Source organism: Eleutherodactylus coqui, chromosome 1, assembly GCF_035609145.1.
Source record: "Eleutherodactylus coqui strain aEleCoq1 chromosome 1, aEleCoq1.hap1, whole genome shotgun sequence".
Classification (NCBI taxonomy): domain Eukaryota; kingdom Metazoa; phylum Chordata; class Amphibia; order Anura; family Eleutherodactylidae; genus Eleutherodactylus; species Eleutherodactylus coqui.
The window spans coordinates 282,592,785-282,616,637 of NC_089837.1; the positions used below are offsets into that span (position 1 = coordinate 282,592,785).

The 23,853-nt window shown below is 45.4% G+C and overlaps 1 protein-coding gene across 1 annotated transcript in view; it reads left to right on the forward strand.

Moving 5' to 3' along the window:
- SHISA4 (shisa family member 4) overlaps positions 1 to 23,853 on the forward strand; it is a 31,741-nt gene that overhangs the window by 2,120 nt on the left and 5,768 nt on the right. Inside the window, exons 2-3 of the mRNA XM_066609348.1 lie at positions 8,649 to 8,820; positions 15,437 to 15,570. Coding sequence (XP_066465445.1) covers positions 8,649 to 8,820; positions 15,437 to 15,570 — 306 coding nt within the window. The remainder of the gene's footprint in view (positions 1 to 8,648; positions 8,821 to 15,436; positions 15,571 to 23,853) is intronic.

A 23,853-nucleotide genomic window follows, 5' to 3' on the forward strand; every position in this document is an offset into this window, starting at 1 on the left:
ATTGAAATCAATGGGAGATGCTCGCGATCCTCTGCCTTTGCTGTGACAGCAGTGGCAGAGGACTCCCGGTTGCGAGGATTTGAAATATAACCCCTCCCCATTAAATGACAGCGGAGCGCTGCCTCTGATTGGCACAGCGTTCAGCCAATCAGAGGTAGTGCTTTCCAGAGGCGGGGACCTGCTAGAAGACACGCCAGAGATGACTGCGCTACTAAGGTGATGTATTAATATATATTTTTCTTCAGTTCATGGATTAATTTTCGGGGGCAAAGGTCGGGGGACTTAAATTTCAAATCCTCGCCACGGGGAGTCCCCTGCCACTGCTGTCACAGCAGTGGCAGAAGATCGCGAGCATCTCCTATTGATTACAATGGGGCTGGCGCTGCTGCCGCTTGCCCCATTGGAAACAATAGGGCGAGATCGCGAAAAGAATGAAGATGCCGCGATTTTGTTTCGACGCTGCACCACAAGCGTTGAAACATCGCAGATGTGGATGGAGCCATATTTTTGCGATTTCTCACAGCGCTGGGAAATCGTGCAATTTAATCGCCAGTGTGAAGGCACCCTAAGGAGAGCACCTAGAAACTGTAAGGAGACTTATAAGGCCATGCATGATCTTCTGGGAAATATGCAAATAGAGGATTGGAACAATACCTCTACACTGCCATCTATTGGAAGGCAGCATTCATGCATTCCTTCTAATAGCACTGTAGAGCCATTGTTCCACCTTCCCATTTACATCTGGAGCAAGTGGTGAATTTCTAGGAAAATAAACATTAAAGTGATCTTCCAATTAGTATATTTGAAGAAAAAAACAACAACAAAAAAACACGCCACTGATGTGCTGCTCTGGTCATTTTGTTTATTTTATATGCAACATGTGGTTGTTTGCCCATGTGAACGCAGCCGTCAATAAATAGGCAAGGACTTATGGTGGGTGTGGGGGACTCCAAACTTAAAAAAAATATATATATATGTTGGACAACCCCCTTAAGGGAGTTGTTATGAGCATCTTAATTCAATACAAAATCTAGTTGACAGAGGAACCCTCCTATGTAGCCCAGTGCTACTCTATCACCAGAATAATATGTTTACCACAGTAAATAATTCCCAATATAAGGCTATGCTTACACGGGCGAGAGCCATATATATCTGAGAAAACCGGACCTATATTGCACTTGTAAGGTCGAGTGCCCACGGATGGATTATCGCTGTGGAATTCACGGCCAGATGCCCGCTGCGAATTCCGCAGCAATGTCAATCCCTAGACATGCTATGATAAAAGATTCTCCCCTGCCCACAAGCAGAAATCAGCTGTAATTTTCCGCTTGCGGGGAGGAGAATCGCAGCATGTTCTAACCTGTACGGAAAATCGCACGGACGGCTCCCATTGCAGTCAATGGAAGCTGTCTGTCCTGCGATATTTCCGCAGCGGGAAATCACGTCACAGCCCAGCGCCGTCAAGTCATGCACTGCACTGATAATGCACGCCGGCTCGTCTGCTAAGACACTCAAGGCGGATCCAGAGAGGTGAGTATAGGGTCTTTGGGGGGTGCCGGGTCTCATTCCACTGCATGATTTTGCAGGTGGAATCCAACCTGGCTGTGGGCATGAGGTCCAAGGCTGCAATTTTCAGGATTTTTCAGTGGAGTCCTGTTTTAAAAAAGTGCAATTTGTGTCACTGACATATGCATTTTTTGCACATATGAAAACACTGCATGTTGTTCCAATAGCTGAAATGAGGGCAAAAAATAAATCGCACCGACGTGCAAATTGTATAGCATGTAAGTGTGATGTGATTTTTTTTTTTTTTTTTTTCAAGCTCTCATGGGAAAAAACGGGCAATTCTCGCAGCAGAATTATCCAGCAATAGAGTGCAATTTTTCGATTTCGCACTATGAATGCAAATAAAAATGACTTGTAAATTAACCCATTGAAAATAATGGGTTCTTTTCACGAGCGGGTTCTGTGCATCTCTTAATTGAATATAGCCTGAATATAGCCTGTGTGAATGCAGCTTAAGGCCCCCCTCACATGGGCATATTTGCGAACACAAAATTTGTATGTGCAATACGCAGTGAACAAAACTATTCATTTCAATGGGTTTGTTCATATACTCGTATTTTCCTGCACATTTTGGTCGTGCACAAAAAAACACAGCATGCTCTAATTTCCTGCGCAATAAAAGTCCTGTAGAAGTCAATGGGAATGCACAAATGTACGCACAATACGCTAGGAGATGTGTGAAACACTGTGTACTTGCGCAGGAAAAAGAACTCATCTGGAATGCAGACTAATTAGCGATTGCAATCAGTGTGTCTTTGTTTGAACTGCGCAAAAAAATGCCCTACGGGAGCAAAAAGGACAGTAAAATACGCCAATGCACACGCAAAAACAATTGTTTAGTGTGTGTGTGTGCGTGAAGTGTTTGCATGTAAACTGTGTACAGCAGAGCGGAGTGTGTGTAAGGCCGGGCTCACACAAGTGTATTTGAATTGCGTATTACACGTGCAATGTACGCGCATATAATGCACGGTAAATTGTGGCAAATCAAATACATTGTTTTTTGCTGTTCCATTCAACCTTGTGTATAATACACCCGTTAAAAAGATTGCAGCATGCTCTAGTTCTTTACATACCATGCAGCGTGAGTCCTATACATTTGTATAGACAGCGTATGCAATGTTATCCATACTCAATGCATTGCATATGGGCTGCATTTTCATACGCATCCCCTCTCTTTCAGATCGGGGAATTAACCCCTTAGTGGCCACCTATATGTGCTTTCATGTCCTGGGTGTCTGGGCTTTAATCTACAGGGCCGTAAAAACAGGCCGGCCTTGTAAACTAAAGCCCCGTAGTCTGTGTATGTGACAGCTCCCTGCTATCAGCTGTTGGAGGTAGTCGATAGACTGGAGCTGTCACTGGGGGCCGCGGTTTGCGCATAAAAGTAAAAAAAAAATTTAAATAAAGTTAGTTTGATCTCCCCTCACGGATCAGATACGATGTCCCACTGCGATATGGTCCTGAAAGGACCTGCCGGCGCCTTCTGCACATGCGCGACAGAGGCGAAATGTCGGGCGCATGCACAGAAGACCGGAGAGCCCGGGAAATTTAAAATCCCCCTACTTCCGGCTAGTAAGAGTAGCACTCTATCCATATTGGATACTAAGATTATCTAAGGCTAGCATTTGTGTAATAAATAACTAGATGAGATACGGTTAGGCATGGAGGCTCTAACACCCTGTTGGGCAGCCTCTAGCCTGGAAACATGATGAGATACGGTTAGGCATGGAGGCTCTAACACCCTGTTGGGCAGCCTCTAGCCTCGATATATGATGAGATACAGTCGGCCATGGAGGGATACATATGTATGCTATTCTGCGGTACATTTTCTTACAGATATTGCTACTGGGACTCTAGATGCTGCACACGCACTAGGCTGCTGAAGCTGGCGCCCTAGCTGGTCCCATAAATGCTTGATCAGCGATAAATTTAACGAGTGGGCAGCCCAATTGCTTACAAATTCCTGTTGGAAGCCCGGCCATGAGAGGCAACACATGTGCTGCTAGATTTCTTGCTCATATTGTTGAGCTGTTAGTCCCTCGATCACTACTATGGGTGATTGTCATATTGTATGGCTCCAAAGATCATCACAGAAGCAACATAGTGCTCCACAGCAAAGACAGTACTGAAACGCTCACTACGAAGCCTCCATACTCGTACACAATAGTCATTGGTTTAACTAGTTATTTATTACACAAATGCTAGCCTTAGATAATTTTAGTATCCAATATGGATAGAGTGCTAAATAAGCCCAGTGATCACTGTAATATACCACAATCATTATGCAACACTCAATGATATTCTGACCATCTTAGGCCAAAGCTTGTGGCTCACCTGAACTCACCATGCAATTTTTGATCACATAAGTTTCTTGAGCACAAAAAGTTGTCTCATTCCAAAAATAATTTACCTTCTCATGATTTCTAAACTAATTATACATCCATGCAAATCTTACACTTACTTTATTATTTGACTTCCGCGAGTGCATAGGACCTTCACAGGCATTGATATTTTCCCATCTAGAAGGTCTGGGAACAAAATGAAAAACATCGAATCTTGTAGAGCAAAAAATTCTCTTCCAAATAGAACAAAAATGAAAAAAAATAAAAATGGAGTACATTCCGATTTTCGCCTTTGAAAAAGGGAAAAATTTGCAAAAAAGTGTTTTTTGCCATTTTTGACTGATTGTATCTTAAGAGCTATGCATCCTTTTGGGTCCATAATGTGAATAATGAGAACCATTTCTATGGAGTACACATTGATAAATTCAGAGCTGAGTTGGATTGCATTGATTATGAGTTATTACTGCTTAAAATATGAGTTTTATTTTGCGCGATAGAATTTTTCAGCCACTTTGACATGCAATGGTGGCAGAATGATGATAAGAGTGGCAGTCTGAGGAGCTTAGCTGGATTCAGCACCAAAAGTTCTCCTAGTGTGTGAAGTTTCATTGCTCTAGAGTCATTGGAACTGGCTTGGCAATGGATTGAAATCGCCCCTTTTTTCAGGTTGCGCGCTGTAATCACATGACAACCCCCTAGATTAAGACCTGTAGCTCGTGAACCAAAGCACTTTGAAGCCTAATATTCTGGCTATCTTAGTTTAGGGTCAGGGTCTATCTTTGTGCAAAGTTTCATTGAAATCTGAGATGGTCGACCGGGAGCGTTGGTTGAACTGACACGGAATGACCCAGGGGGCCGCAGTATGCGGTCCCTGGTCATGTGATCACTGGTGAAATTATTTACCAAAGGCCTCCGGATTTGTCCCCGACGGAATTATAACCTGTTCCACTCACTGATCACCCTCACTGCCAGAAAGTTTTTTTCTAATATCTAATTTGTGTCTCCTCCCTTTCAGTTTCATCCCATTGCTTCTAGTCTTCCCTTGTGCAGATGAAATAGGGCTGATCCCTCCGCATTGTGCCAGCCCTTCAGATATTTGTAGACAGCTATTAAGTCTCCTCTCAGCCTTCTTTTTTGCAAGCTAAGCAGTCCCAGATTCTTTATCCGTTCCTCATAGGACATGATTTGCAGACCGCTCACCATCTTGGTAACTCTTCCCTGAACTTGCTCCAGTTTGTCTATAACTTGCGATGGAAAAAATCCCCGTGCTCCTGAACGCAGAAGGGCAGAAGGATCAGCCGGAGACCCGTTGGTCTGTAGGGTTGATTTATTAATGCAACGCGGTTTGGCAACTTCAGGTTGCCTTTCTCAAGCATATAGTATATCAAATACATAAAACACACATATATTAAAATCCACTTACATTTCCATTGCTCGTGGTGGACGCCAGTGCAGGAGCAGTCACGGCGTCATCAGGTGGGAAGTGCTTCCTACTTAGTTGACTGAATACGTCAGTCTCTTTTCTCGATGGAACGCAACATGCGACGTTGAGCGATCACCTTGCGCTCTGAGCGGGGGGTTGCAGAAGACAAGCGGGGCCACTTGTCTTCTGCATCCAGCTGTTCTCTGCTTGGAGCGCCTGGCTGTTATACAGCAGAGCGCTCAGAGCAGGGGATGAAGAACACAGCTGGACAGCTGTGTTCTTCATACCCCGCCTGTCTTCAGAGAGCGGGATACAGCTGAAACAATAGTATCAGCTGTATTCCGCTGTGAATTACTGATGGCTGATCTTTCAGTATGCTGAAAGATCAGCGATTCATTAATTAAAACTGCACAATGTCAGTGCAGTTAGACACAACGATTATCCCTAAAAGGTGGCTTTAAGCGATTTTTGAGCAAAAATCGTTGTGTCTAAATCAGCCTTTACTCTCTTGAGAGGGCAACTTTGCCCCTCCCTAAAATATCTTGCAGTTTTCACGAATATACAATGGAGCCTTCAGCCAGATTCATCGCAAAGGGTTTATTGGAGGTACAAGCAGTTCCAAAATAGGCCCTGCAACGCAATCTTGGGTACACTCATTCCCCTTTCTCAAGCAGAAGTATATTTTGTCAGAAGGGCACTTCCCAGCCATGCAGTCTGGGTTCTGAAGGAGGATAATCCAGTATATCCCCAACAGCGAGGATTATCTGACAGTCGTCCCAATGAATACCATTCCTGTGCTTTCAATTGGGAGCGATAATTGTTTAATGAATTGAGGCGGAGCGTGCTGGAGATCTCTTCCAGCTGCCCGCAAACTAAACTGCTACAGCAGTTGCCAAAGTGATACCGTTGGGATTTATTCCCCTCGGCACTTCGTAGTGACTGGTGTCCGATCCCATGATATGATGCAGAAAGAGACACAGTTTAAGAAAACTAAACTTTTATTTTATAACAAATAACTGAAAAAGAACAATAGTATGATGAAATAAAGCAACTTTTGTGGAACCATTACCTGATACTAACTATGGCTAGCTAAGATTTAGGAATAATACTATTGCCACACTGTGATTTTCATACTTTGTATGGAATAATCAAAATGTTGGCAACACCCAGTATTATTAATGCAATTCAAACTTTACCACAGGGTAACAGAACAATAATTCACAGCTTAGTTCACACAATCCATTACTAAAAAAAACAAAACCATTCACTGACTGCGAACTGCGGAACTTACTTTTCACAACTTCTAACAAGAATTTGTCCATAGTTGTCCTGGCTCAACTCCAGGTAATGTTCTACTAATAGTCCAAGCCTTACCAGTTTAGCCCTTGTTAGATCCCTACTGTCCAAGTAAATAGTGTTAGAATCCTCACTATGTGTGTAGCAGGCTCTTTGTCTAACTAACAAGTCCTTGGTCTTTAATGAGGCCGGCCTCACTTATGTGTATCGTCCGGCTAATCAAGAATTGGGAGTGTTCTTTGCCCATGGTTTCCAACACTCAGAGAGGTTGTCCAGAGGCCCTCCTCTCAAGAGGCAAGAATTCTTCATCAGAGACTTAAAGGGGTTGTCCCGCGCCGAAACGGTTTGTTTTTTTTTTCAACCCCCCCCCCCCCCCCCCGTTCGGCGCGAGACAACCCCGATGCAGGGGTTAAAAAAGAACACCGCACAGCGCTTACCTGAATCCCCGCGCTTCGGTGACTTCTTACTTACCTGCTGAAGATGGCTGCCGGGATCTTCTCCCTCGGTGGACCGCAGGGCTTCTGTGCGGTCCATTGCCGATTCCAGCCTCCTGATTGGCTGGAATCGGCACGTGACGGGGCGGAGCTACCAGGAGCCGGTCTCAGGCACGAGCGGCCCCATTCAGAAAACAAGAAGACCGGACTGCGCAAGCGCGTCTAATCCGGCGATTAGACGCTGAAAATTAGACGGCTCCATGGAAACGAGGACGCTAGCAACGGAGCAGGTAAGTGAATAACTTCTGATAACTTCTGTATGGCTCATAATTAATGCACAATGTACATTACAAAGTGCATTAATATGGCCATACAGAAGTGTATAGACCCACTTGCTTTCATGGGACAACCCCTTTAAATGAGTCTTGCGATTTTTGGTGGCTTCCTACATCTAAATTCCTCTGCCATGTGCTTCATCTTGTCACACTGCCAGCCTTCTATTCTCTGTTTCCTCTGCACTGTCTGACAGGGGCTGGAGCTCAGCGCACCCGGGAGCTGCTAAATTCTGACACTAATCACTGGCTCAGCAGCTCCAGTTCTATAATATGCTGCCTGCAGATAGGACAGTATGCTTAACACATATACGCCCTGGGCAAGAAGGGATTCCTGTGAATGGGCAAACAGTTACATCCTATGGATGAGATGAGCTCAGAAGCTGAGCATGCAGCATCCGCAGCGGAAATCGGTGAGAACTCAGTCCCACATTGTTAATCCCTTGGCCTGTGTTCACTTTGTAAAGTGATAATACATTGTAGTGCAGAAGTACTGCAGTGTATTATCAGAGTGATCATAGTATTACAGGTTCAAGCCCCCCAAAGGGACATTTAAAAAAAAAAAAATTGTAAAAATAAACACGTCAAAAAAGTAAACAAAAAATTTTGTACACTTTCCCCTATTGTTTAAGAAATGTTTTCAAAAAGTTTAAACCACGTTTTGTATTGCTACAACCATAACGACCTGTACAATAAATTGAGCACCAACACCACAAACTTAAAAAAAAAACAAAACAAGGATGCCTTGTTATGAAAAAAAGACTTATGTCCCACAAAATAGTATCATTAAAAAGCATGGTTTGTCACCCAAAAAAACAAGCCCTTACAGAGCTATAGTGAAGGAAAAATTAAAAACCTAAAAAACATATATAGAATTTTAGTATTGACGTAATTGTACCAAGCCAAAGAAAAAAAAATTATAACATAATTTATGTTGCATGAAGAATACTGTTAAAAAAATGGCAGAATTTTTCTCACAAACAATTAATATGCATTACATAATGTGTACCCCAGAAACGGTACCAATACAAATTACAGCTCACCATGCAAAAAAAAACAAGCCATTATATGGCCATCTAGATGGACAAAATAAAAATGACATAGCTTTTGAAAAGTACAAATGTACCTCTCCCCCCCAAAAAAAATCATTGCGTCCTTAGGTCCAAAATGAGCTGCGTCACTAAGAGGTTAACTTGATCACAAGAAACTTATACTAAAACTAACACACAGCCTCTGTTTTCTGTTTTTTTTCTAGTTTCAGGGGATGAAGATTGCATTGGATACCATGACCATGGAGGGTTTTGGCGTCCCAAGTTTGATTGTCCATTCTATTCCTTTTGCTGCGGGAACTGCGAGCACAGATATTGCTGTATTGACCCTAGTAAATTGATCACGGAGAGGATGCAAAAGAGCTGTCTTTTTATGAGGTGCTTTTTCTAGTTATTATTTACTAATATGTAATATTATTACAACAAGCTTATAATACTTTTATATAAGGCCTCCTGCAGACGGCCGGGTCGGATCCCGCTGTGAGAATTCGATGCGAGCTGTGCCCCTGCAGTGACCACCGCGGCTCACCTCCTACCGGCGTCTCCTGCGCTACCGCTCATTCAGCACATGCGCAGTGCGGAGTCGGCACGTCAGAGGTGATGTTTCTGTGAGGGGCTCTGCGAGGCTCACACAGAAATAGGACATGCCGCAATTTGTTTACCGCCCATGTTTTTACGCGGTCAAATCATGGCTGTCTGCATAGGATTGCATTATCTAATACAATCCTATGGCAGCGGGCATGGGCGGAAATTCTGCGAGAAATCCCGCTTCGGAATTTCTGCCTGTGTGCAGGAGGCCTAAGCAAGTAAAATGCCTGGTGGGGAGTTCAAGTGTCACATTGGGAATCTGTTGTTGTTAACTTTCAGTATGAAACCCCAAGTGCTGTCCCTGGCAGCGGCCCGGTCATCGTAAGGTTAGAAATTCAAAACAAACCAATAGTAGAAAGGGCAAAAATCTTAGCTGTTTAACCAGTTTTTTCTGTGTGATTTTCCATCCCCAAGAAGACTTGTTTTTATGAGTTGAGTTGTATGTTTAATGGCACCTTTGTGGTCTACATATAACCTTATCATCTATCTTTATTGACTCCCTTTTGGTAGGGGTGGAATGAAAAACAATAACTCCACATTTTAATTTTTTTAAGGCATTCACCATTCCGTATAAGATGACATGCTAACTTTATTTTCCCCCAGTCGTCTCCACGACAGCACCAATGAGATTGCCTCCTCCTGGTAGGACAGGAACATACTGAGAGGTTAAAAGCTCCCCCCCTTCCCCACTTTCCTCAGTGTCTTCCTGTCCTGCCAGGAGGCAGGATCTATGAGAGGAGCTGGTGGAGAAACCAGCGAAAGTATACAGGCGGATCGGAAGGCAGCGGCTCACCCTGTCATCCCTTCGCAGCCAGACGACTCCCGGGACGCCACATCAGGGTGGTAACCCCCGGGCCAGGTTCCTCCCGCGGCGGCCCATGGGGGGTTCAAAGCGGGAGCCTCGGTCCCCCTCGTCCTCCGGCAGAAATTACAGCGCGGCGCTCCAGGAAGCCCTTTGACGGCAGGGGGCGGGGCGCCGCATCTCGCGTCCAGCGCGATGACGTCATCGCGTCTGCATTAGGAGCGGAGGGGGCGGGGCTTAGCGCAGGAGCGCGAAAATTCAAATAGGAACCTGAGAGAAGCCAGAACACCAGCTCTACAGGTCGCAGGGTGTCTGCAGCACTGGTATAAAGATGAGTGCTCCAGCCCCAGAGACAGCTGAAACCTCAGCCTCAGCGGCCGTAAGTAGCCAGTGCGGCAAAAATACAATGCAAATATCCAGATGTTGTATATGGAAAAATTGCATGTTTACCCGCAAAAATGCTTTGTTTATCAGGGGGATAAAAAAAACATCCCCCCCAGAACAAAACTGCGAAAGTGCGTGGAATGCGGGACGAGACTGCCAGCCACGTATCAGAGGCCTCTATGCAAGGCATGCGTGGCTAGGCTAGTCAGAGAGGAATCGGGGGGATTCCTGGATGACGTTAGGAAGCTGGTGAAGGAGGAGGTGCGATCAGCTCTAACGTCACTGCCGGCACCGCCAGCGAAACGCCAAAGAAAGGCGTATGTTCCCGAGGAGCCTTCTGATTCCGAGAATTCCATCGGATCAGAGCAAGAGGAACAGGCGGCCGAAGAGTCCTCAGAGGAGGAGGACTACAGGAAATATTTGTTCCATCAAGACGAGTTGACGGAACTAATTAAATCAGTCAGGGCTACGTTAAAAATAGAACAGCCCAGAGAGCCGCGGACCCGACAGGATGAGATATTCAGTGGACTTGGGGAGAGGCGTAAACATACCTTCCCGGTCCACAAAAACATCTCTAAAATAATTCAGAGAGAGTGTAGTAAACCAGACGCAGGTTCCTTCTCCGCTCGAGGCGTAAAAAGGAGATACCCCCTGGAGGAGGAAGCTTGCGCAAGCTGGGACGAAATACCTAAGGTAGACGTCCCGGTGGCCAAGGTAGCCAAGAGGACGACTCTTCCCTTTGAGGATGCCGCACAGCTAAAAGACCCCATGGATCGCAAGGCAGAGGGACTCCTAAAGAAATCATGGGAGGCAGCGGCAAACATCCTTAGGCCAGGGATCGCAGCCACTTGCGTGGCGCGGACCCTGGGGGTATGGTTAGAGCAGCTGGAACTACACCTGACCAACAAAACACCGAGGGATCAGATCCTTAACTCCCTTCCCATCTTGCGCATGGCCACTAACTTCCTAGCGGACGCCGCGGCCGAGACCGTCAAACTCTCAGCAAAAGCCACAGCCCGCTCTAACTCAGCCAGAAGGGTGTTATGGCTGAGATCATGGTCAGGCGACCTGGCCTCGAAAAACAAATTGTGTGCCCTCCCATTCTACGGCCAATTTCTATTCGGACCGGACCTAGATAAAATTCTAGAAAAGGCGGCCGACAGGAAAAAAGGGTTCCCTGAGGAAAAACCACAGAGAGTGAAGACCTTTCCCCGGGCCCCAATGCAGCAGCCCGAGGCCTACCGAGGCAAGGGCAAGACAGGCCGCTGGAGTTACCCCAAGGGGGGCAGAGGAAGGAATATCCTCTTCAACCCCCACCAGGGGGAGCCGAAGCAAAGACCCTGACGCCATCCCCGTAGGGGCAAGGCTGGGGAGCTTTGTGGATCAATGGGCCGCAATCTGCAGGGGCCCATGGATCCCAAAGATCCTACAGTACGGATACCAGATAGAGCTGGTGTCCATCCCCAGAAGGAAATTTATTACCACGCGAGCCCCAAAAAAACAGCTACATTTACTAGGGCAAAGCGTGCGCGACTTGCAACGGTTAAACGCAATATCTCCCGTACCGCGAAACGAGGAAACCCAGGGCTATTACTCCAGGCTCTTTTTAGTAAAAAAACCCGGCGGGAAACACCGGACGATAATAAACCTGAAAGACCTGAACACCTGCGTCCGATACAGGAGATTCAAAATGGAAACCATCTCCTCGACAATAAAGTTGATCCCCAGAGGAGCCTACATGGCGTCCATCGATCTAAAGGACGCTTATTTTCACATCCCGATCCACAAAGATTCACAGAAATACCTGCGGTTCGCAGTGGACATGGGCAGAAGAATAGAGCACCACCAGTTCAGATGCCTGCCCTTCGGGATATCCTCAGCTCCCAGAATCTTTACCAAGATTATGGCGGAGGTAGCCGCCCACTTGAGAGAAAAATCGATCCTAGTAGTACCGTACCTGGACGATATTCTATTAATAGCAGAGTCCAAAAAACTCCTAACCAAACACCTGGAGACAGTGCTACAACTTCTCCAATCACTGGGATGGATTATAAACTGGGAAAAATCCAGCCTAGATCCCGGCAAGCAGAAGACGTTTCTGGGAATAACTCTCGACTCAGAATCGCAATGCTCCTACCTTCCCGAGGAGAGAATACAAAAAATCCGCAGAATAGTCAAAACCTTCCTACGAAGACGATTCTGCACAATTCGGGAGGCAATGTCTCTCCTGGGGAGCTTGACATCATGCATCCCAGGAGTAGCATGGGCCCAGGCCCACACCAGAGCCCTGCAGGCCGTAGTCCTATCCTCGTGGGACAAAAGGCAGTCCTCGTTAGGGGCAAGGATGTACATCCCAAACAGGGCAAAAACATCCCTGCGTTGGTGGACATCCCCAGAGAACCTGCGGAGAGGGGTTCACTGGCTACAAAACCCAGCCATCCACATCACAACAGACGCAAGCGCCTGTGGATGGGGAGCGCATGTGGGGAACCAATTCTTTCAGGGTCCCTGGCCTCAGAGGATAAAAGAACAGTCCTCAAATTTCAGAGAACTACAGGCAGTTTGGCAGGTTCTACAGCAGTTGGGCAACTCGCTACAGAACCAACACATAAAAATACTGTCAGACAATGTCACCGCGGTCGCTCACATACGACACCAAGGGGGCACAAGATCTCCCCCACTGCAAAGCATCGCACAGAAAATCTTTCACTGGGCGGAGGGCCGGATCCTCTCGATCACGGCAACCCACTTAAAGGGGACACTAAACGAAAAAGCAGACTTCCTCAGCAGGAAGCAGATAGACCCAGGAGAGTGGTCCCTCTCCCCAGAGGCATTCAGAATCTTAACCAACCGGTGGGGGACCCCACAGTTGGACCTCTTCGCAACCAGGGAGAACACAAAAGTAGGCAACTTTTTCTCCCTCCGGCCAGGAGATCGTCCGATAGCGGTAGACGCCCTAGGCCAGGACTGGGGACAAGGACTGGCCTACGCCTTTCCTCCCATACCACTAATCCCCAGGGTTTTACAACACTTCAGAACCCAGGGATGCACGCTAATCCTAGTGACCCCCTTCTGGCCGAAAAGAAGCTGGTTCGGTCTTTTGACAACACTGAGCGTCCAGGACCCAGTCACCTTCCCTACCTGGACGGATCTTCTATCGCAGGGGCCACTGAACCACCCCAGCCTAGACAAACTCCATTTAACGGCATGGCTCTTGAGGAATCCTCGCTAAGAAAGAAAGGATTCTCAGAGAAAGTAGTAGAAACCCTAATGTCCAGTAGGAAAAAGACGACCCACCTGATCTACCAGAAGGTCTGGAGAAAGTTTTCCTCATGGAGACAGGGAAGGGATCGCGGGGATTCTATCCCCGACACTCCGCTAATCTTAGAATTCCTGCAGGAGGGCTTAGAGATGGGCCTCTCCCCGAGCACCCTAAAAGTCCAGGTTTCAGCCCTTAGCGCTATCTGCGACACAAAATTCGCAGACGATAGATGGGTCCACAGGTTCCTAACAGCAGCAGCTAGATTACGCCCTAGGCCCATAAACCTGTTCCCAGACTGGAACCTTAATTGGGTTCTAGGGGCCATGACAGCGGTACCATTCGAACCGATCGAGGCGCTACCTATAAGAATGCTGACAATCAAGACCATCTTCCTAGTAGCCATTACATCCGCAAGACGGGTTAGCGAACTACAGGCCCTGTCCATCCGCCACCCGCTTATGAAAATTGCAGACACCAAACTAATATTTAAAACAGACCCGGCCTTTATGCCGAAAGTGGTGTCAGATTTTCATAGGTCCCAGGATATAATAATCCCCTCATTCTTCAGCAACCCAAAAAACGAGGAGGAAAGAACCCTAAGCTGCCTGGACGTTAGGAGAGCAGTCCTAACCTACATAGATACAACGAGCCACTGGAGGCGGGACGCCAACCTGTTCGTCCAGTTCAGTGGCCCAAATAAGGGTAGCAAAGCAGCGAAAAGGTCCATAGCCAGGTGGATCCGCCTGGCCATCATAGAATCCTATAAGGCCCTCGGGAAGGAGATCCCGTTAGCTCTTAAAGCCCATTCCACAAGGGCAGTAGCGTCCTCATGGGCCGAACACAGTTCAGCCTCGGTCGAGCAAATTTGCAAGGCCGCAGTCTGGAAAAAACCCCACACGTTCACTAAACACTATAGGGTAAAAGTGCAGCAGGACGAGGACATGGCCTTCGGCCGCAAAGTCCTCTCGGCAGCGATCCCACCCTAATAAACTTTAGTTGGTACGTCTCATTGGTGCTGTCGTGGAGACGACTGGGGGAAAAAGTGGATTATACCCACCTGATAATCAGGTTTCCAGTAGTCTCCACGACAGCACCCGTACCTTTCCCGCCCTATAAAAGTAAAATAATAAATTTAAAAATAAAAAAACCCCGGTTAGGGGAAGAAATTTAAGTTTAGCTCCTGCCCCGGCAATTCGTTAGAATCCACTGAGGAAAGTGGGGAAGGGGGGGAGCTTTTAACCTCTCAGTATGTTCCTGTCCTACCAGGAGGAGGCAATCTCATTGGTGCTGTCGTGGAGACTACTGGAAACCTGATTATCAGGTGGGTATAATCCACTTTTTATGTCTGGTACAATAAGAACAGTACCAAATTTATATATTTTAATGTTTTGCTACTTCTTCACAATAAATACAATCTTTAACCCCTTAGTGACTGCCACCTTTTTATGGTGGTCACTAATGGGCCTTAAACCTGCCAATATGCCTTTTTACAGCTCAGCCAATTTTGCTCCGCACAAGGCTTCTGCTGTAACAGTCAGGATTGGAGAAACCTATGATCCTGGCCATTATAAGGGGTATTCCCATCTTGGCTACCCATGACCATGATAGGTTTACTCCTGTGTATGAAGTGGTCAGGATAGTTGAGAGTTCCAAAAACAAACGAGCGGAGCAGGCTGTTTGTGTAGCTGTTAAATAAAATGGCTGCCGTAGCCAAAAATGATCCAGCAAAATTTTGGCTTCAGTCTGTTCATTGAAGGTAACATGGGAAGGTGGTAAGCCTGAGGGGAGTCTAGCATACTCCAGGGTCAAGTAGCAGTATGATGGATGACATCTTACTAAATCTCATCCAGGCACTGCAAAAGCACACGCAGCTTGTCAATTTATACATTTCATATACCGTACGTATATATGTCCTGCGTTCTGATATTCCAGACTAATCAGATTTTCTTATGCTTTAGCCCAAAGACGATTGCTGGAATTAGCTTTGCTGTCGTCCTCTTCTTTGTGGTGATTGCTACACTCATTTGTTGCTTCATGTGTTCTTGCTGCTATTTGTACCAGCGACGTCATCAGCGTGGATCGCCATATGTTGGTGAGTCTCCCTTCAAATGGATACTACAGTCAAAAAATGTTTTAACTTATTTAACCCCTGAACTACTAGCCATTTTTCAGGTTTTCCTTGCTCTTTTCTTCATCCTCAGCTTTCATGAATCGCTTTTTTTTTTTACATATCCATATGAGAGCTTGACAGAAAAAATATATAAATATATATTAATTTTTGCTCAAACGGTTGGATTTTCTAATGGTACTATCTAGTGTACGTCATAATGTATTGAAAGACTTTTAAGTGCCAGCAAATGGAAAAAAAAGAAAAGTTGCACCATTCTTCTTTGGGTTTTGTTTTATGGTGTTCATGGTGTGGTAAAAATGACATGCTACCTTTATTCTATGGTTTGGTACAATTATCACAATACTATGTTTTTTCCATGTTTTATTAATTGTAAATATAGCAAAACCTTAATGCTGGATTCCCACAGGACGGCTTCATCGCGGAAATCTCGTGATTTTGCCACAGCGAAAAACCGTGAGATTTCAGCGGGATAAGCAAAACCCTAACCGTGGGTATTGGAGCAGCTTCGCTGCATGTTTTTTGCGTTGCGGACAGCAAATCCGCCTTGTGTGAACCCAGCCTTAAAAACTATGTTTTAGTTGTCATAATCAGAGCCACACAACATTTATTTTTCAGTCAGTGGACTTGTTTGAAGGATTGCCTTTTGGGCGGTAAGCTATAGTTTTTATTGCAATCCTTTTTTGCTACCTTGAATGCTTTTTATGACACTAAGCCCTGGACTCACACAAATGTACGGTAAAACACTGTGTAAAAATCGCAGCGTTTTACTTGCGTATGGATCTGCATATCCATGCATACTGCCCCCTTTTACTCGCATATTCCTGCGCATGTACAGCATATTTTACGTGCAGTATATTGTTTTTTTCTTTTTTTTTCCATTTCCTACTCAAACGCACCCATAGAAAACAATAGGGGTCTTACAAGTGTATTCTTTTTTATGTGTGTAACATACTTTATCTACAGTGTGAGGGTGCATTCAGACGACCGTATATTGGCTGGGTTTTCACGCCCAGCCGATATACGGCATCTCTCTCTGCAGGGGGAGGAGGCTGGAAGAGTCGGGAGCAGTGCTCTGAGCTCCCGCCCTCTCTCTGCCTCCTCTCCACCCCCCCTGCACTATTTTGAATGAGGAGAGCCGTGACGGGGGCGGAGCTAATTCACGGAACTTGTCCCCGCCCCTGTTCTGCCTCCTCTCATTGCAAATAGCGGAGAGGGGGCGGAAGCTCAGAGCACTGCTCCCGGCTCTTCCAGCCTCCTCCCCCTGCAGAGAGAGACGCCGTATATTGGCTGGGCGTGAAAACCCAGCCAATATACGGTCGTCTGAATGCAGCCTGAGTGGAACAATGAAAATCAATGTACTTTCATTGACACCATTTTCCGCCTATTATGTAGGCATATAAATAATGTGATATTTAAGTCTGGCTTTTATGGACATGGCGATACCGGTTATTGTACTGTGCAGACGTTTTAGAGAGGCGTGGAAAAAAATGCTGCAAAGTAAAGAAGGCTTTAAAAAATAGAGGTTTTAGTAGTTTTTCGGTCAACAAAATGCAAAATGAATGAACAAAAGAGAAATCTAAATCAAAGCAATATTTGGTGTAACCATCTTTTGCATTCCAAACAGCATCAAATTTCTAGGTACACTTGCACACAGTTTTTAAAGGAACTTGGCAGAGAGGTTGTTCTATTTATCTCGTAGAACTAACCACAAACCTTTTGTGGATGTAGGTTTACTTCTGTCCTCCTGTGTCTTCATGTATTCCCAGATAGCCTTGATCTCAACATCATAGAGTCTTTGTCATCATTCCAGGACCCCCTGTTATTCTTTACGCTGGCTTTATGTTTGGGGTCGTTATCCTGCGGCAGAATAAATTTAGATTTAGTCTTCTGATTATGAAAAAATTCTTACTTTGCAGCATTTTTTCCACAGTACTGTACATCACACATTAAGCTGGCTAAGGCGTCTTTGAGCAGCAGACTTATTATAGGCTGCTAGCATAAAATACAGCAGCCCTATTGATTTGCCGATCAGTCCAAATACTACATATGTGCTAATGCTCAACCACTCATCCCCAACTGTCGAATTTCAGCTGCTCCTACCTTTCTCTTTTGTGATCCAGGCACAGTAAGCAGCTCGGAACATGAAAAATAAAGGCCCATTTAGACACAACGATTATCGCTCAAAAGCGATAATCGTTGTGTGTAAATGTGCCCATTAGAGATGAGCGAGCATACTCGTTAAGGGACAATACTTGAGCGAGTATCGTCCCTTTCGAGTACCTGCCTGCTGGTCAGAAAAGATTCGGATGCCGGCGGGGCTGAACGGGGAAGGGGGGGGGGGATCTCTCTCTCCCCACCCTCTCCCCACCACTCCACCCTGCTACCCACCACTCACCCCCGCCGGCACCAAAATCTTTTCTGACGAGCAGACAGGTACTCAAAAAGGATGATACTCACTCGAGTATTGTCCCTTAACGAGTTTGTTCGCTCATCTCTAGTGCCCATCTGTCACTTTTCTGTTGAACGATGAATTTCAGTTCGGCATGAAATCCATCCTTTGGCAGATGAGCTGATAAGAAGGACCGCACGCTGTGTTCTGCCCGGGGAGAGCTGATTAGATTGTCTCAGCTGTCAGCTCTGAGAGCAGGACAAAGGGAACTTATTCAGAGAACAGCGGGTGGCCTGTTCCCTGAATACAGTTCCCAGTGGCTCACACTCTACTTATTGGTACTAATAGGCATTAGTACCAAATAGTAGTTTATGCAAAATGATCGCTCAAAAGGCATCTTTTGAGCGATCATCTTTGTGTGTAAATGCACCTTTAGGATTGTACATTTAATGCAGGTGCAATAAGCTAAATTTGCTGTCCTTTGTCCAAGCAAAATCCACGTCTTAATGTACCTATCGGTCTACAGTTGCCCGAATAATTACCCAAACAAGCGATTACGGGCGACTGTCAGATGTGTACTCACGGGCCCTGACAGGACTGAACAAGAAAACTCTCAGTAGTCGTTAGTTGCTTTATTTCAGAAACCGAACTATTGAGTGGCTTCTCACTAAGGCCTTAGTCACACGGGCGTTTTTTCACGCGATTTGCGGATCGCATGACGGATGCGCATCCGCAAATCGTGTGACCGGTGCGCGCAAGTCGCCCGCAAATCGCTCGAAAATCTGCTCCTAGCCGCGTTTCATTAGAAACGGGCCGGAGCTGTCCAGCGCATTGCATTCAATGGAGACGGCAATAGAGCCGGCTCCATTTAAAGCAATGCGCTGCGGGCGAGCCCGGGATGAATTGTCGGGAAGGGCTTAAATATATAAGCCCTTCCCTGCAATTCATCCTAAAATGTGTAAAAATAAAAAATATATATAGACTCACCTTCTCCCGGCAGCCGGAGCTCCGCGCGGCCGTCCTGCAGTGGGTGTGAAGGGGGTGTGAGTCAGACCTGCCCCCTGATTGGCTCAGCGCTGAGCCAATCAGAGGCATGTCTCACTCACACCCATTCATGAATTCATGAATGGATGTGAGTCAGACCTGCCCCTGATTTGGCTCAGCGCTGAGAGGCAGCAGTCACTCACCCATTCATGAATTCATGAATGGGTGTGTGAGTGAAACCTGCCTCTGATTGGTCAGGGCTGTGACCAATCAGAGGCAGATCATTCAGCAGGTGGGGATTTTAAAGCCCCGCCGGCTGAATAGTGCCGAGAAGCAGTTCAGGAGAACTGACAGCGGCAGAACTCCGGCTGCAGCGGAAAGGTGAGTATACAATTTTTTTTTATTTTAACACATTTTAGGATGAATTGCAGGGAAGGGCTTATATATTTAAGCCCTTCCCGACAATTCATCCCGCGCACGCCGTCAGCCCATTGCTTTCAATGGAGCGGCTGTATTGCCGGCTCTATTGAATTCAATGGGCAAACATCGTTCTTCTCTGTCACAGCTGTTACAGCTGTGGCAGAGAAGAATGATTTGTCTTCTATATGTTCTCAATGGGGTTGGCGCTGCTACCGCCGGCCCCATTGAGCGCATATAGAGAAGAGAACAGGAATCGCAGATCGCAGATAGGGGCGATCTGCGATTTCTGTTCTATAATTTATCGGACGAGCGCATAAAAAGCGCTCATGTGTCCAATACCATTGCAAAGCAATGGTTTTATAAAATCGCCGGACGCATGCGCATGCGCAAATCGCGGCTAAAAACGCCCGTCTGACTAAGCCCTAAGTGTTAACTACATTTGCACAAGTCTACATTCACTGAAGATCTGTGCTTACTTTTCCAAGATATTTGAAAAAACCTACCTGCTGAGGTCCTTCAAAAACTGTGTGCAAGTGTACCTAGAAGAATTGATGCTGTTTTGAAGGCAAATGGTAGTCACACCAAGTATTGAATTTATATAAAAAGTGTATGCTACCTTGGACTTTTGTTTTTACATAATTTTTATTATATTTCATGTGAAATTGTTATAGATTAGAAAAACACTTTAAAATACCATAATGATAAGCAGAAAAAAGACAACTAAGGCCACTCTCATACATCCATTTTTTTTATCAGCGATTACCACGGCGTTAATGCTGCGCTAATCGCGGTATAACACTCCCATTGATTTCAATGGGGCTTCACAGACGTACTCGGCACTTTCCAGCACCGCAATTTTCGATCACTCTCTGCTCAAATTTTTTTCCCCACATTTAATGCACCTCATCACCCATCACAATCATGGGGTGCACTAAAAGTGAAATTGCGGCGTTTTGCCTAGCGCATCTGTGAGAGCGGCCTAAGGGTGGTTTCACATCTGCGCCGGTGATTCCACTTTCCTGCTCTGTTCAGAAGAAGAAAACGGGAATTCCCATGGCCGAACAGTTCCGTCTCTTAACAGCGCTGAGCTGACCCATTTGACTACAATGGGGTCCGCCACTTTTGGACGGTAGAAAAAGCACTGTATGAAATACTTTTTCTTCCAGTATTTTCAGCCGCATTATTATTATTTTAACCCATGAACGCCACAGGACATAAATGCACGTCCTTGCTGTGGTGTACTTAACCCCTTTCTGCTCCAGGACGTACATTTACGTCCTGGAGTGTCGGGGTATGTATGAAGAGAGGTCTCGGGGCGACCTCACTCCATACAGCGCGGGCGTCAGTTGTTTACTACAGCTGACACCCGCGGGCAATAGCTGCAATTTGGCCGATCACGGCTATTAACCCTTTAAATGCCGCTGTCAATTCTGACAGCGGCATTTAAATCTCCCAAACGATGTTTGGGGGTCCTGTACAGCCCTCCCCGCGGTGAGATTGGGGGAGCCGTGCAGGTGTCATGGCAGCCGGGGGCCTTCTGAAAGGCCCCAGGGCTGCCTTAGGAGACTGCCTATCAAGCCATCCCCGTGAGGTAGCTTGATAGGCTGCTTGTCAGAATGCAGCATGTCTTAATGCTATAGCATTACGTCATACTGCAGGAGTGATCAAAAAAATCGCATATTGTAGTCCCCCAGGGGGACTTAAAAGTAAAGTCAAAAAAAGATCAATAAAGTTTTTTTAATTGTAAAAAAAAACCAAACTAATAAAAGTTTAAATCACCCCCTTTCGCCATATCTGTAATTAAAAAATCTAAATTAATAAAAATACATATTTGGTATCGCCGCGTCCGTAAAAGTCCTGTCTATCAAAGTAGCACATTATTTACCCTGTACGGTGAACGTCGTCCGAAAAAAAAAAAAAAAGAATGCCAGAAATGCACTTTTTCAGCCACCCTGTCTCCCAGAAAAAACGCAATAAAATGCGACCAAAAAGTCGTATGTATTCCGAATTAGTACTAACGGAAAATACAGGACATCCTGCAAAAAATGAGCCCTCGCTGAACTATGTCGACCAAAAATGTAAAAAGTTATTGCGTGCAGAAGATGACCGCAGAAAATAATTGAAAAAAATTGAATGTCTTTGAAAAAAAAAAAAAGAGTAGTATAGTAAAAAAAAAACTATACAAGTTTGGTATCATAGCAATCATACTGACCCATAGAATAAGGTTATCTTGTCGTTTTTGTTGCAGTTTGTGCGCCGTAGAAACAAGATGCACTGAAAGATGGCGGAATGTACTTTTTTTTTTTTTTCATTTTACTCTACTTAGAATTTTTTAAACGTTTTTCAGTACATTATATGGTACTTTAAATAGCACCATTGAAAACTACAACTCGTCCCGCAAAAAACAAGCCCTCATACAGCTACGTCAATGGATAAATAAAGGAGTTATGATTTTTTTAAACGGGGGAGGAAAAAACGAAAATGGAAAAAAAAGGGCCGCGTCATTAAGGGGTTAATGCAAGTGGACGTACACTTATGCCCTTGGGATAGCGCAAAATCAAAAGAGATCTCGCACTATCCGGCAGCTGTTTACTCCTTCCCTGCTGTGATCTATGTAGATCGCAGCACGTAAAGGGCTCACAGAGGGAGTTTGCTCCCTCTGTATCGTCATCGGACTCTCGATGGGTTGTCATGGCAACAGGATGCCAGATACAGTCCTGCAGAGTCCTGGATTGCCAGTGCCTATGATCGCTAATACAAGAAATAAAGCATTTGGGACAGAAGTCCTGCGATGTCTTATCTTATCTGCCAAAAATTGTTGCGTCCTTAAGCCCAAAATAGGCCATGGCCTTAAGGGGTTAAAGTGATAACTTGTTTATCATTCAGCAGTAGTTTCAATCATTCTTTACCCCTTAGTGACAGCCATTACACCTTTTTACTGACTTCACTAATGGGCTTTAAACCTGCACATACAGCTAAGCTCCTGTTCTAACTGCTAGTAGCAGATCCTCAGATCCTGGCAGTTTAACCCCAAATATGCCACAATCGATAGCAACTGCAGCATGTCAGCAGATGACAGTAGAGGGGGCTTCTTCTGTCACTCATCGGTACTCCATGGTGTGATTGCAAGATACCAATGGGTTCCCATGGCAGCAAGAAACCTGACAAAGGCCTCCATGTCTGCCATGTAAGTCAACCTAGCTACTTTTTGTCAGCCTTTACAGATAAAAGGCTAAAAGATGAGAAAAGCAGTGCTAAGCTGTATCTTATAGCAATACACTGGGCATTCTGCACTAAGTCAGAAGAGTTGCTTAATTGCAGCTTATCATTGTAGGGTTTCACCTATTATATATACTGTATTTTTGCTCCTTTGATTCTATCTTCAGCAGTACTTTATACATGGAGGGACATACAGAAGAACTAGGAGGGCAAAGCTTTGTGAGGAGAGAAAGTATCTGAGGCCACTTTCTCTCAGCCATGAAACCCGTAGGACATTTGAGCATTGTGAGACACAAAAAACTTGTGCAAATATGAACTTCATTCTTTTGAATGGAGGCATATACAGATAAGGTGCAGGAAAAAAATCACGTATGTCCTATCTCTTCGCAATCTGCAGAATGCAGCGCCCATTGATTTCAATGGGAGCTTTAATGCATCGCATGGCTTCTTGCATGACGTGCGATGTGCAGACGAGTGCAATGCGAGGTTTGACATTGAAATCAATGGGAAACACTTCGGATCCTCTATCACACGTGACGATTGGAATGTCACAGATGCGATGCAATAAAAGGTGTTTGCCTGAAAATTGCCTCACATCTGAGGGTAAATTGCACGTTCATGAATGTGACATGGGGCCGAGTTTCACTGCCCGATATCACACTAGCCCGTGTGTAGAAAACCTCAGGCATTTGCAAGACGATGTAATCCTGTAGTGCAGAGGAGGGTATCTGCAAGAGACTGACATCTTGTGTGCATATGAAAAAAGGCTCTTGAGTGGAGGTCCAACAAGGGAAATTTAGGTACCAATGCTTAAACACCCCTTGTTTAAAAGGGTTAATAAAAGTGATTATAATGATTATATAATGTATTTGTAAACCAAAGAGGTTTTCAGTTTGGCCTTATTCACTCGATGTATGCGTAAAACACTGGTCTGTGTGATACTGGCTCGCACACGCGGTCATACGCAGTGTGACTATGTCTTTTTTTAAATTCCCTGCTCTGTTTCATATCGGGGGGTTGCGTATGAATTGCCACTCATACTCAATGTATTGTGTTGCATATGTTGCCTATACAAAAGTATAGCGTGAAATAGAGCATGCTGTGATAATTAGCTTTTTATACGCTAATGTAAATGAATCAATGAAAGTCCATTTGCTTTCATTGGCTCCATTAACCGCGTGGCTGTGTATCGTGGGTATAATACGCACGGAAATCACGGTCATGTGGATGAG